The 15,130-nt window shown below is 31.2% G+C and overlaps 1 protein-coding gene across 1 annotated transcript; it reads left to right on the forward strand.

The window, feature by feature from the left end:
* Positions 1–316: 316 nt before the first annotated feature.
* Positions 317–13,641, forward strand: KLRK1 (killer cell lectin like receptor K1). The gene is made up of 8 exons (XM_066361181.1): positions 317–440; positions 1,485–1,583; positions 3,694–3,795; positions 8,062–8,154; positions 8,377–8,412; positions 8,890–9,041; positions 9,340–9,443; positions 12,565–13,641. Exons 2-8 carry the CDS (start codon positions 1,580–1,582, stop codon positions 12,680–12,682), a joined length of 609 nt encoding a protein of 202 aa, XP_066217278.1. The 5' UTR covers positions 317–440; positions 1,485–1,579; the 3' UTR covers positions 12,683–13,641.
* The last annotated feature ends 1,489 nt before the right edge of the window (positions 13,642–15,130 follow it).

Below are 15,130 nucleotides of genomic sequence, written 5' to 3' on the forward strand. Positions count from 1 at the left end.
CAGGGGAAGGGGGAAGTGGGGGAGAGGATTGGGGAAAGGGTGTAAAGAGGGACAAACATACAGAGATAGAAAATTATTTGACTTTGGGTAATGGGTATACAACATAATCAACAGTTCAAATGCTATAGAAATGTTTACCTGAAACATATGCACTCTTCTTGATCAATGTCCATTTAATTAAATTAAATTTAATATTCTAAATAACATTTTAGGACCTAACATTTTTTTCAACAACTAGCAAAATGTTTCGGGTAGTGAAGAGGCAGAAGGAAGTCCTGTGGTTTGTACTGCCTTTTCACAGAAAATTGAGATCAGAGTAATATCTGTTCTATTTTTCTCAGAGATTAAAGTTGATTGGATGTCTTTTGTTCCAATTCTAAACTGGGAACTCAAAACGTCTAAATTTTTCACATGAAGCAGGACCTTCCTTCTCTGATCAGGTGTGTGCTTGTGTGCGTGTGTGTGTGTGTATGTGTATGTATGTGTTTCTAGCGAATATTATTCAAGAAAGGAACTCTTGGGGTTTGAACCTCTAGAAAGTTTCTAAAAATATTTACACAACAAGAAAATTCTAATTGTTTCTTAAGTGTTTGACTAGAATTACAGAAAATAAGGAATGCTTATTACTTCTGAAATGTCTTTCTCACTTTATTCAACTTTTTAAAGAATCAGAAGTTACAATGTTATTATAAGATAGAGCCTTGCTTCTAAACAGAACTAGTGGAATGAATCTTTAAATTTGAGAATAAAAAATTTAATTTCAATTTGAATTCTCATTTTTATGAGTTTTGTGCTCTTGCAAGGCACTTACTTTATGTGATACACAACTTTCCTTACAAAATAAAACCAGTTCTATCCATCACTTCTAACTATCATGTTTAAATATAAAACAGATTTTATTTTTAAAATCTAAGCACTATGCAGATATGCTAAATAGCTATTTTTTTGAGAGCATTGCTAGAAACTGTAAGATGGTATTCTATAAACAAATGTGAAATTATCTTTGTTAATGATGGTACTGATAATAACTTGTAAATAAGGATGATGATGACATGAACAGAAGTTGAAATAAAATGTACTAAGAAAAAATATTCAACAAAAATTTATTTATCTTACCCAAATTTACCTTGCCAAAAAAACCCATTATCACCAAATAAGATAAAATGACTATATATAGAAAACTATGTGCATTGTCACTCCATGTCAGTGATGGAAAATGTTTTATATTAAGTATCTTAATGTAGGTGAATTTAAAAGTTTTTATATTTTTTAAATATTTGTTTATTATTTTATAACTGAAACAAACTTATAAAAATTATTTTGCTTGGCTTTTCGTGAATTCTTATATTTATTGTTTCCTTTTTAAATTATGCATCAGGGAACTTTTTTTGTATTCTCATTTTTTCTAATCAAATGCATCATTTTACCACATAGAAAAAAAAACAGAAAATGAATAAATAAATGTGTGATTTTATTTTATTCAGGAAGTTTTATAAATGAAGACTTTATATCCATCTGTGTGGTAGAACAAGCAGTCATAATTTATAATATGGTTCGAGATCAGTGAGCTCAGCACAACATGGGTATGTACTTTCCATATAAATCTGAAATTTAGCCTGTATATAATTTTTTATGTGTGTGACAGAGACAGAGAGAGAAACACAGAGAGGGACAGATAGGCAGGCAGAAAGGAAAAGAGATGAGAAGCATCAATTCTTCGTTGTGCCTCCTCAGATGTTCATTGATTGCTTTCTCATATGTGCCTTAATTGGGAGGATGCAGCTGAGTGAGTGACCCCTTGCTCAAGCCAGCAACCTTAGGCTCAAGCCAGCGATCATGGGGTCATGTCCACGATTCCACACTCAAGCCAGCTAGCCCATGCTCAAGCTGGTGAACCCATGCTCAAGCTGGATGAGTCTGAGATCAAACCAGTGACCCCAGGGCTTCGAACCTGGGTCCTCTGCATCCCAGTCCACTGCTCTATCCACTGCACCACTGCCTGTTCAGGCAGCCTATGTATATATATAGAATTTTATGCAAGCATGTAAGGTATAAGAAAGCGATTTATTCTTGTTGACTTTTTTTATTTTTATTAAGTGAGGGTCAGGGAGGCAAAGACATGAGCCCCAACTGGGATCCATCTGCCAAACCCTACCAAGCGATGCTCTGCCCATCTGGGCCACTGCTTTGTTGCTTGGTAATCAAGCTATTTTAGCTCCTGAGGCGAGACCATGGAGCCATCCTCAGTGCTCAGGGCCAACTTTTGCTTGAACCGTTCGAGCCATGACTGTGGGAGGAGAAGAGAGATATAGATAGAGAGAGTGGAGAGAAGGGTAGAGAAACAGAGGGTATCTTCTCCTGTTTGCGCTGACCAGGAATCAAACCAGGGACTTCCACACACCAGGCTGACGCTCTACTGCTGAGCCAACAGGCCAGGGCCTCTGATTGGCTTATGTTCATTTTATGTTTATTTCACATTATGTTAATGTTATATTTTAAATCAAGTCTCAAAAACTTGAAAGCTTTTGTTTCACCTTTACTTCCTTTATTAACTACATAAATTAATAGTCATAAGTTGAGGCAACCTGAAATAGTGACAGCATTAGAATTTGGGGTTAGAAGAATTGAACTTTAATCAAACTTTTACCCTTCTCTAGCTTTGAGTTCTGGGCCACCCACAGCCTCTATGTACCTAAGTTTCTTTTTATGTGAAGTAGAAATAAGACATCTAATATTTATCTTAGTGGATTTCTATGATATTCAAATAAGTAACATATATTTGAAAGTGTTTCTAAAACTAAAAGTATTATAAATTATTCACATCAAGTAGCATTATATTAAAATAAGCAGTACAACCTTGGTCACCTCTAAGATTCCATTTCTTCATTCATAAAATAATTCCTACCTTCTTCACATGTTTAATTATTAAATAACATATTGTATATACAATGTTTTGGTTTAATTTTAAATATAAAAGATAATTAACATTAGCATTTTATTTGTGGCAAACTTTTACATCTCAGTAATTTTTATTCTTTCAAGAAGAGAGCAAAATGATTTTTTACTTTTTTTGTTCAGAGACATGATTCTTTATTTGTTTTTATTCTGAAATTTTAGACTGTACCATTTTATTCTTGGTAAGTCCTTCACTATGAAGAAAACTAGACACACTAGCCTTTACTGTTTACCATGTGATTGACATTATTGATACTATATGCATATTATTTTATTTCACTTTTTAAAATAGCCATACCAGATCATATTGTTATTCTTTGTTCCTTCTTTCTTTTATTTCTTTTTTCATTTTTGTTCAATTCATGAAGTTATTAATTTAGTAAATGTGGCTCTGTAGATTAAATACATGTCCAATATCCTAAGTAAATCCCTGTTTTTCACTATACACTGTCTTTATTTCAATGTTAGATTTTATTACACATTAAGAATTAACTCATTCTAATGACACATGGGATCTTGCCAAAGATATTTTCCTATAGAATAAACACAATCTTATTCATAGTTCAAAGATTAAAAGTTATAATGATCAAATAATATAAAACAAAACTGAATGTTATATTTTAAAAGGAAAAGGATGAAATGTCAAGTTAAAGTTTAAAAATTTATGATCCCCTCAAAAAATTTATGATCCAAGTGTTAGAAAAGCCATGACTCATGGCCTGAATTCTTTTTCTTCAGAGTTGAGTGAATCTCATAATTACAAATCTGAACTCAGAAATCATGTTACTTCTACACCATGGAAAAAGAAAAGACCCACATTAAACACGTATGAAAAAAAACGTAAGTACTATGTTCCATTTGTCATCTTGAGGTGAAAATTGGAAACTGTGACTGTTACTGATAAATATTCATTTTATTCTACCTTCGAGAGAAAAACAAAATTGAGATTAACTGGAATATAATATTGGAGTATATAATAAAATGAGCACAAACTGTTGAGTTTAGGATCTTTTCATGCCCTAACAATTATGATATGATCGTAATAATGACAACTGAGACAGCAGTTTCTAAGGGATTACTGAACAACTACCTAAAAAGAGGAATAAATAGAAATGGAAAACAGAAGAGAAGAGATACAAACTATCCTTCAATGTTGTTTTTAGACAGTATGGCAACTATGACTTGACTGCTATTCACAAAAAGGTTTCTGTGTGGCAAAGAAGATATGCTCTTTCTGTTCTTTATTAAGGCAGAATATAATTGACAATGAAGCTCAAAAAAGTTTACATAAAAAGGAAAAGTACAGACACTCTCACCTATAAATTTTGAGTAGTTAAAAAAATAAATGCGTCGGCCTAGCGTGCGGAGGACCCGGGTTCGATTCCCGGCCAGGGCACATAGGAGAAGCGCCCATTTGCTTCTCCACCCCTCCGCCGCGCTTTCCTCTCTGTCTCTCTCTTCCCCTCCCGCAGCCGGGGCTCCATTGGAGCAAAGATGGCCCGGGCGCTGGGCATGGCTCTGTGGCCTCTGCCTCAGGCGCTGGAGTGGCTCTGGTCGCAATATGGCGACGCCCAGGATGGGCAGAGCATCGCCTTCTGGGGGGCAGAGCACCGCCCCTGGTGGGCGTGCCGGGTGGATCCCGGTCGGGCGCATGCGGGAGTCTGTCTGACTGTCTCTCCCTGTTTCCAGCTTCAGAAAAATGAAAAAAAAAAAAATAAAATAAATAAATAAATAAATAAATAAATGATTATCAAATATCACCATTTTCAAGATTTAATTATGGAAATGAAAATATATTATATGTAATAATCAAGGATTACAGATCATATGCATAATGTTGAAAAGGTTTTAGATAAAATCAATATGAATTCTTAATTTTAAAAAAACTTAACTTTAAAACTTAAATATAAACACTGCCTCTAAAATACGTGCTCAAAAGTTATCAGCCCCAGTCAGATAGTTCAGCTGGTTACAGCATTGTCCAGATATGTATGCCAAGATTGCAGGTTCAATTCTTAGAACACATACAAGAAATAACAAATGAATGTATAAATAAATGGAACAACTAATCGAGGTTTCTCTCTCTATGTCTCTCTCTGTAATTTTTTCTCTCTAAAAACAGTTTTAAAAAGCTATTGCTACACTTATGATAAATGTTAAATGCATTTTCATTATAGTAGTTAGAAAAAAGGCAAGAATATTTATTATCATCATTATTTATTATTTAATAATATTGATTGTTTTTCTGGTGCTAGCCAACATGAATAACCAAGAAAAAAACCCAAATGATCTGAAATTAGAATAAAAAGGCAAAATTAACATTACTGGCAAAAATATATGATTTAAAATGTTTTAAAACACTCGAAGCTTCACCCACCCAAATTACAAACTATCAAGTAGTAATAAAATCTATTATGTGGACTCATTTAAAAATAATCTGTAAATATAAACTGTCTGCAAAACTGCAAAAAAAAGAAAAATGTGATTTAAAAATATGCCATATTTATGACTGAAAATCAGAAATAAAGTCTTTAATTTAAAAAATGAAAATAAATGTATTACTTTAAAATTGGACTAATGACCATAAAATAAGACATACACAACAGAAAAAGAAACTATTTAAGGATAAAAGACAACATTTTAAAGATGTAAATTATCTCTCTATATTTATACATTTAATATTTTTCTGTTGAAAGACTAATATATTTTAAATGTGGCAAGTTTTTAAAAGCTCACTTTAAAGTCATAATAAAGTACAATGACAGATAAAATATTTTGAAAAGGAAATGTAACATGGCCCTGACTGGTTAGCTCTAGTTCTTTAAGAGCATTGTCAGAAATGACAAGGTTGAGAGTTAGATCCCTGGTCAGGGCACACACAAGAAGCAACCAGTGAATGCAAGACTGAGAGGAACAAGTAAATGCTTCCCTTCCCTCTCCCCCTCTCTCTCTTTCTCTTTTAGTCTCTAAAAAAATTAAGCCCTGGCCAGATGCGGGGTTGGTTGTAGTGTCATCCCAAAGCAGAGTTTGTTAGTTTGATTTTCGGGTCGGGCACATAAAGGAGCAGCTTGATGTTCCTGTCTCTCTCTCCCTGCCACTCTCTTAAAAATAAATAAATAAAAATAAGTGCAATATAATATTCTAGACATTATAAGTATTAAAGCATATTATTAAAGTAAGGATATTTTATATATAGTTTGACTAGCAAGACAGATTAAAGAAAATGGGAATAAATGTAAACACAAAGAAGAACATATTTATATTATATGTTAATGGTAGTTTTTATATCAATTGAGAACACATTAATTTATTTGCTAAATAAAATTTTAAAAATTCCTTGACCATTTGGAAAAGAAACATTTGTATAAATTTGTTTTTACCTCACTTAGTACACATACTTAAACACACACACAAACCAAATAGACCAAATGAGTAAGGAAAACATATAATTTATGAGAGACATTTATTTTATGAATTCAAAATAATAAAAACATTTTTATTGATATCAAGAAAGAATAATAGTTTGAGCAAGTCAACCATTATCTATTTTAGCACCCCAAAATATCGTAAAGTTATAACAAAAATGGTATCTGAGATGAATATTTGTATAATATATGGCAAGAAAATAACTAATATTCTTAACCTAAAACGTGAGAAAAAACAAGTTACTTAATACAAATGAGAGAAGTCTCAGAGAAATAAAATAAAAACATGACAACCATAGTAAAAGATGTTCACTCTTGTTATCTTGTTATTTATAATAAGAAAAATAAAGTTAAAATTTTAAAAACAATGGGTGATGGGCATGCAACATAATAAAATGTCAAAATAACCTGGAGATGTTTTCTCTGAACATATGTACCCTGATTTATCAATGTCATACATTAAAATTTATTAAAAATTTTAAAAAATAAAAAAAGAAAGATCTGAATCCAATATATGTATATATTTAAGTGTGTTCAATAAGAGCTTAAAGTGTCATACCTTCCAAAGACCATTGTAATTATTACTGTTAGGAGTAATATTAGTACTGGGGATTGGCTCTTAAAAAAAAATAATAATAATAATATTGGTTCCCAGACATTTGAGATATTTAAAATAATTAAATATTTATTGATTTTTAAAGAGAGAGTAAAAGAAAGAGACAGACAGGCAGAAACATTGATCTGTTTCTATCAAACCCAGGACATCTATGCATCGAGAAAATGCTCTAACCAACTGAGCATCCAGCCAGGGCTGGTTATCAGATTTACAAATTATAAGTGAATAATATTTAATGCAGAGGAAAATGTAAGCAGAAATGCTTTTCAATTTATATACAGTACAATGTACAGATGATGTATTAAAGAGTGGTACACCTGAAACAGATATAATTTTATTAACTAACCAGTGTCACTCCCAATAAAGTCAAAAGTAAAATTTATATTTGGCATGAAATAAAATGGGATAACTTCTTTAGACTGAAATTTTTAATCATTACAAAAATTTAAAAAGCAAATGCTCTTTGACTCAGTAATTACTCTTTTGGGAATTTTTCCTAAAGAGGTACTCAAAAATGTGTACTGGTGTGTATGAAATGCTGTTTATATCATTATAGCATAGTGAAAACTAAAAAACAATTTAAATATGCATTAAAAAAAATTAAAGTCTGTCAATAATTAGATTTAATCCACATTTCAATGAAACATAATACAAGGAGCTGTTTATAAAAATCAGGCAACTCTGTAAGACATGATTAGAATAATCACTAAGACATTATCTCAAATAAAAAATAATATTTTTGTATATATTTTTCATAGTTTGTTAAATATATGTTTTTAAAGAGGGTTAAGAGAAACTATTATCGTATCTTAATAAAAATTTTAAAAAACGATGACCTTGATTTATTCTGTGGAAACTGTAGAGAGAAATAGAAAGAAATATTACATTTTTATAGTCTTATTTTTTAATCATTTACAAAGTAGTTTACTGTCTGAAAAAAATAATTGAGGAAAAAGCACTGGTATCACCACCCATGTAAAGACACTCTAACATTTATATTAAACATGAAAATAGCACAACCTTTTATCCTTTTCCTCATTTTTCTCACTCTTTTTTCTTTGACAGCATCTCCATTTTTCCTTGCCTGGAGCATTGCTGGAGCCTTGGGAATTCATTTTCTTATAATGACAATGATAAAGACTGCTGTAATCATATATTGTAAGTTATATGATAACAAAGAAGTAGGTAGCGTTGATGATCTAACAATTGTAATATATTACTTTAACATTCAGAAGCACAGAAACATAAACAAGCAATATTGAATGTGCCTTTATATTTTAGCTATTTATTAGTCTAGAAACTTGTCAACTATTTTTTTATTTTTGCTTGGACTATGTTACAACAACACAAAACCTTCTAATATTGTGATTATTTTAATAGCATCATTCAATCAAGTAGCTCCGATTTCTTTGAATGGTAAGAGAAAGTTTTTTAATATTTTGAATATAAATTGCATGTATCTATGTTTGCTGGGGCTTAGGCATGTAGCCAATGTTGCTAACAAGAAAGTATATATTGATATATAAGACAGATTATGTATCATAGAAATATATGGTTGAAACCTATATAATCTTATTAACCAATGTCACCACAATAAATTTTAAAAAATAAAATGTATAAGAAAATAATTAATACTAGCCCACAATTTACTGGAGCTTTTTAAATTTTATTTTATCTTTTACTACAATATGAAGGAGTACTGTAAAAAATAGAGAACGCAGTTTTGTCATATCTATTTCTTTATGAATACATAGAGATATGTCATCAGAAATAATCATGATGCTTTATTACCTGGAACTTTTAAGTTAGAATAAAAAAGCTATTAAACCTGTCTAGACAAAATCTATAATGTTCAGACATGTTCAGAATTAATAATATATTCTATCTTTCTAGAAAGTTACTGTGGTCCATGTCCTAAAAACTGGATATGTTATAGAAACACCTGCTACCAGTTTTTCAGTGAGACCAAAAGCTGGTTTCAGAGCCAAGCTTCTTGTATGTCTCAAAATTCCAGTCTCCTGAAGATATACAACAAAGAGGACCAGGTTAAGTATTGTTTTAATTCTTCTTTCTATATTTAGTCCTAATATATGAGACAACCCAATAAAATATAAACCTGAAATGTAATAGAGGTACTCAGCTCAGATAAACCAACACCAAATCCTTCTGCATTCAAATAAGAAAGCAGGTATTCAAAAAATGCAGGTATTATATATGTGTTAAGTTGAAATTGTGCCAGAAAACAGAATGCATTTTTCCTAACTGTGGGAAAAATTATTAAATGATTATACCATTGTATTTACTAAAATTCTGAGTACTAATTTTATTTATGATTTCAAACAGGATTTCTTTAAATTGGTAAAGTCTTATCATTGGATGGGACTAGTAAAAAATCCAACAAGTGGATTCTGGCAGTGGGAAGATGGATCCTTTCTCTCTCCCAATCAGTAAGTCTGTACCAATAGGTCTCTAGTTGTGTATTTGTCTCTAATCTATTCCTATGATCGTTTGACTATCACATTTTGATTCACACAATGCCAGGATATTCTTATATGCCAATAGAGACCGCCAAAAACTCTTAGGGACTAGATTTAGTATTCTATGGTACAGAGCAACTAATACCCATAATAATGAGGAGCATTAATCGCTGTTTGTTAAGTACTGTGAAAGATAGGTCTAATACCATGCTCATTTCACAGATGAGAAGTCTAAAGCAGAGGTTAAGCATTACATACGTTGTTTTATGAAGTTAGTATTAGATTGTTGAGATATAATTGACATTCAGTCATGTGCACATATTTAAAATATACAATATGATAAGTTTTCATAAATGTATACATCTGCAAAACCATGAATAACATCAAAATAATTATCATATTTATCACCTGCAAAATGTTCCCTTTGTACCTTTGTAATCCCTCCTTCATGCCCTTCCTACCTACTTCTGTCTCCAGACAACTAATCTGCTTCCTGTCATTATAGAATAGTTTGTGATTTATAGAATAACATAAATGGAATCGTGCAGTATGCACTGTTTTTATGTCTGCCTTTTTTACACAATATATTATTTTAAGATTAGCCACCTCATAGCATGTAAAAATGTTAATTTTTTCTCTTTCTGAAATGCTTCCATTTATAGGTGTTGCTCAGTTATGTTTATTCTTCCACATATTAATGAATATTTTAGTTCTCAGATTTTGACTATTAAAGATAAAGCTACTTGCTATGAACATATGTTTGCAAGATTTTGTAGCAACATAAGCTCTCCTTTTTCTTACATAATTACCTAAGAGTGGAATGGATAGGTTGTATAATAAGTATATATTTAACTTTTTAAGAGACTGCCAAACTATTATCCAAAGGGGTTGTTCAATTTTACAATCCCACCAGCAGCGAAGCTGCTCAACATCTTGATCAATCCTTGTTGAGATCAATCTCTTAAATTTTAGCCATTTTAATGTGTATAGGGGTATCTTATTGTTTTTTGAATTTGCATTTTCTTAATAACTAATGATATTGAGCATGTTCTCTGTACTAATTTATCATTCAGTTTTCAGTTTTCTATTTCATTGATATCTGCTCTGATCTTTACTATTATATCTTCTCACTCAGGGTTAACTGTTCTTTCTCTAGTTTCTTATGGTAAAACTAACATACTGTTATGAAAACTTTTAGTTTTTTCTAATTAAAGCATTCATGTTACAATAGGTGAGGTGATTTGGCAAAATTCTCGCATACGATGAGCTGTTTTTTTCCATTTTCATTCTGTGAAAAGTAATTTCCAAATTCCCTTTTGCCTTGTCCTTTGATCCATGAAATTTTCAGAATGTTAGTTTCTAACATTTGAGATATCCTAGAGATCTTTCTGTCATTTTGTCTAATTCCCCCTTGATCAGAAAACATACTTTGTCACTTAAATGTATTTGCACTTATTGAAATTGGTTTTATGGACCAGAATAAGGTCTGTCTTTTGAAATGTCATATGTGCCCCTCTATACCTGAGAATTGATCTCAATTCTGTATGGCTTGACATTTCTTTTTTTACAAAAAAAAAAGAGTTTATTCTCTGTGAATAGTAATAATATTTTGTATCATCTTATCTCATTATTTCCACTTTGCAAATCAAAAGTTTATTTTGGAAGCAAAACAATTAACATGCTAAATTTCAGTTATGCATGTAATAAATATCAGTTGACCCTTACTCTATATCCAGAAATTATGCAGAGATAACTACAGAGAAGAATAGAATATAACTTCTTTAAGAGTTTCATACTTCAGTTAGAAATATAGTAATGGGCCCCGGCTGGTTTGCTCAAAGGTAGAGTGTTGGCCCAGCATGTGGATGTCCCAGGTTCGATTCCTGGTCAGGGCACACAGGAGAAGTGCTTATTTGCTTCTCCACTTCTTTCCCTCTTGCTTCTCTCTCTTTCTCTCTCTCTCATCCTCTCCTGAAGCCATGGTCATTGGAGCAAGTTGGCCCCAGGTGCTGAGAATGGCTCCATGACCTTCACCACAGGCCTAAGAAGAGCTCTGTTACTAAGCAATGGCACAGATGGGCAGAGCACCACCCCCTAGTGGGTTTGTCTGGTGAATCCCACTCAGGGAACATGCAAGAGTCTGTCTCTGCCTCTCCTCCTGTCACTGAAATTAAAAAAAGAAAGAAAGAAATATAGTTATGAACAAATAAGTGAAATCCCATGTAATCAGTACTTTGAAAGATATGTGATGAGAATATTATGGGAAAACAAACAAAAATTTTTTAAAAATCATGATTCAGACAAAATAAAAGGTATTACTAAAAATCTCATTTTTTTCACTTATACTGGTTATTTGTATAGTGACAGAAATAACTCCTTTATGCCTACAGATGATAGATATACACTATCAGACCATGGTCTTTTTTTTGTCAATATCATAGTGTAGTAGCATCATCATTCTTTCCTCAGACTTATCTTTCTTACCTGTTCTCCAAAAATCAAATCATTATTTATTACATTGATCATATAAAAACAAAATACTCAAGATCCCAGAGTAAAATAGATATACACGTATAAGTATCTCCAAGTGAATTGCCTAAACACACAAACACACATACTTATGTATGTGTGTATATGCTGAAGGATTTTATAATTTAAATTTAAATTTTTTTCTTACCAAGTAAAATTGCACATATCTGAAGATTATTGTATATTTTTTACAAAACATGACATTGAATTCTGAATTTATTTCTAACTTAAATATTTGTTTAGAACAATTTTAAAACTTTCATTTCACTTGGGTACACATATAAAGAAATTCCAGACTTTCCAAATTGACTAATTTTCAATGTGTTCATATAGTAGCACATAATTTATATTAGAATGCAATTTTTATTTTTATTATCTTAGTTGTCTATATTTTGCTTGTCTGTAAATTAAAATTACAAAAGGCCAGATATGGTCCTTAAATCTCCTGAAATGTTATTATTTCCATATCTATAGTTAAATAAATATTACTGAATCCTTTTTATTTGTGCATTAATGAAGTCCTAAATATAATTTATATAATCTGTCCTTCTCTCTAATCTAGACTAACATTGATTGAAATGGCGAATGGAACCTGTGCACTTTACGGCTCAAGTTTTAAAGGTTACACAGAAAACTGTTCAGTTTCAAACACATACATCTGCATGCGAAGGATTGTATAAAGAGCTTATTTCTTTCATCTGACATTCTGCAAACCATAATCATGCAATGAATAAATGCAACATTGAAGGATTTATCTTCTATAACAATGTTTTGTTTAATTGTTAAATTATTGAATGATATACAAATTCATTAAGTTTAATAAACTGTTGATAATACCTATGATTGATCAAATTTTGAAACTATGATTTTATTAAATGTTTACAAATATTAAACTAATAAATTTCAGAACTTTTCAAACACAATGCTTTTGAAAATTAAACATACTTAAGCTGGGTGAAGGATATATAAGGATTCATTAAGTTTGCTAATTTTGAAATCTTTCTAAAGTTGAAAAATCAACAAAAACACCCTCAAAATTTCAAAACGTCACTGCTAAAATAAGATAGAACATGAGATATTTAGCAGAAATTGAATTATTCCTTATAATGAGAATGTGGCACTGACTGCTACAAAAATTAAATAAAGAATTGGGTTTAGGGAGGTTTTACAAGAGTTCTAGGGGGAAATGTCTCTGAGTTGAAATCTGTAGAATGATCAGAAATCTGGGAAATTATTAGAGTAACAGAATCTTTGGCCAATGGAATAGTAATTGTATATGTGCAGCAGTTGGAAGAGTCTTCCATGACCACTTAAGAGATGTGAAAAGTTTTAAAATTCTCTTGATCTTCAGAAGCATTTCCAAGCCATTGCTTTCCAAACATGTGTAAAAGCTCATTCTCTGAAAGACTCATTTATTCTCTTCTCCCTAAGGATCATATGTCATTATGATGAAACAGAGAAAAGACTTCAGAAAAATACCAAGAATTTGTGTTCAATATAAAGCCACATATAGTGGCTCAACTTTATTTAAAGTTTTGAAATATTTAGTGGACTTGAAAGATCAATTAAAAATGTTCTGGTTACTGCTTCAATTCCATTGGTTGTAATCAGTCGGTTCAGATTCTCTAATTCTTCTTGATTCAGTTTTGGGAGATAATATGTTTAAAGGAATTTAGCCATTTCTTCCAGAGTATCCAATTTGTTGGCATACTGTTCTTTGAAATATTTCCTTATAATCCTTTGTTTCTGTGGTGTCAATTTTTATTTCTTCTCTTTCATTTCTGATTTTATATATTGGGTCTTCCTTTTTTTTCATAAAATTTAAATTATTAGAGATCAAAACTTTCATTTTGTATGCCTTCTTATTTTTTTCTTTCCATCTTTATATTTTTTCAGATCATGTCATTAATTACTAAAGCATATATTTGAGTTTTGTTTGTTTAATATATTTAAATTTAACTGATGAATTATTACTATAAAAATTATACGGGATTCAATAATTTAAAAATAAGTACTTTAGGTAAATAAATGTTTTTCTAAAAAATTATTCTGAAGATGTTTCAATGTTTCTTCTTTTTTCTTTTATAATAAATTTATTGGGGTTATATTGGTTAATAAAATTATATGTTTTAAATATACAGTTCTAAGATACATCATCTGAATATTGCATTGTGTGCTCACCACCCAAAGTCAGATTTTCTTCCATCACATATTTGACCCTGTTTATTCCTCACTACCCCCTCCCTTTATTCTGGTAACCACCATACTGTTGTCTGCATCTGTGAGGGTTTCTTTTGTTGTTGTTCATTTGTTGTGTTCAACTTTATATCCTACATATGAGTTATTCAGTCTCCATGTATTGTCTTCTTACTTATGCAATAACCATGTTCTGTGCAATTCCATCACATAACTGACCATTTTTTATATAAAATGTATTGACAATGATTATAGCCAGCATCAGGTATTTTTAATTGGAACCCAGAAGATAAAGGAATTTTCATTTTAAATAAAATTTACTTTATATATCAATTCTATTTCAAATGTTACCATGCATTTATTCAAACATAAAGAAACATATATCTTTGGCAGATTTATTAATATATAAATAATATTCACTCCATTAAACTGTTAAGAAAGAAAAATGTCAGAATAAGAAACTGCAAAACACTGGTCTACTAAAGCAATGATAAAGCTGACAGAAACTGTCCATCTGACTCAACTTTTTCAGAAATCTAAAAATCTAAAAAAAAAAAAAAAAAAACTTATAAAAACCAGGAGCTTGTTTAAAAAAAAAAAGCTTCTAAATTTTTGTGAGAATATTTATTTTATTCAAAAATAAATGATAGAACTTGACTGGTAGTGGTACAGTGGATAGTACCACTTGACTGAAAGTGGTACAGTGTCAGCCTGGGATGCTGAGGTCCCAGGTTTGTAACCCCGAGGCCACTACCAAGGTCAGTAGCTTGAACACAGGCTCATCCAGCTTGAGCTCAGGGTCACTGGTTTCAGCATGGGATCATAGACATGACCCCATAGTCTCTGGTTTGAGCGCAAAGGTAGCTGGCTTGAAGCCCAAGATTGCTAGCTTGAGGAAGGGATCACTGGCTCGGCTTGAGACCCCATCAAGT

This window comes from Saccopteryx leptura, chromosome 1, assembly GCF_036850995.1.
Source record: "Saccopteryx leptura isolate mSacLep1 chromosome 1, mSacLep1_pri_phased_curated, whole genome shotgun sequence".
Taxonomy (NCBI): domain Eukaryota; kingdom Metazoa; phylum Chordata; class Mammalia; order Chiroptera; family Emballonuridae; genus Saccopteryx; species Saccopteryx leptura.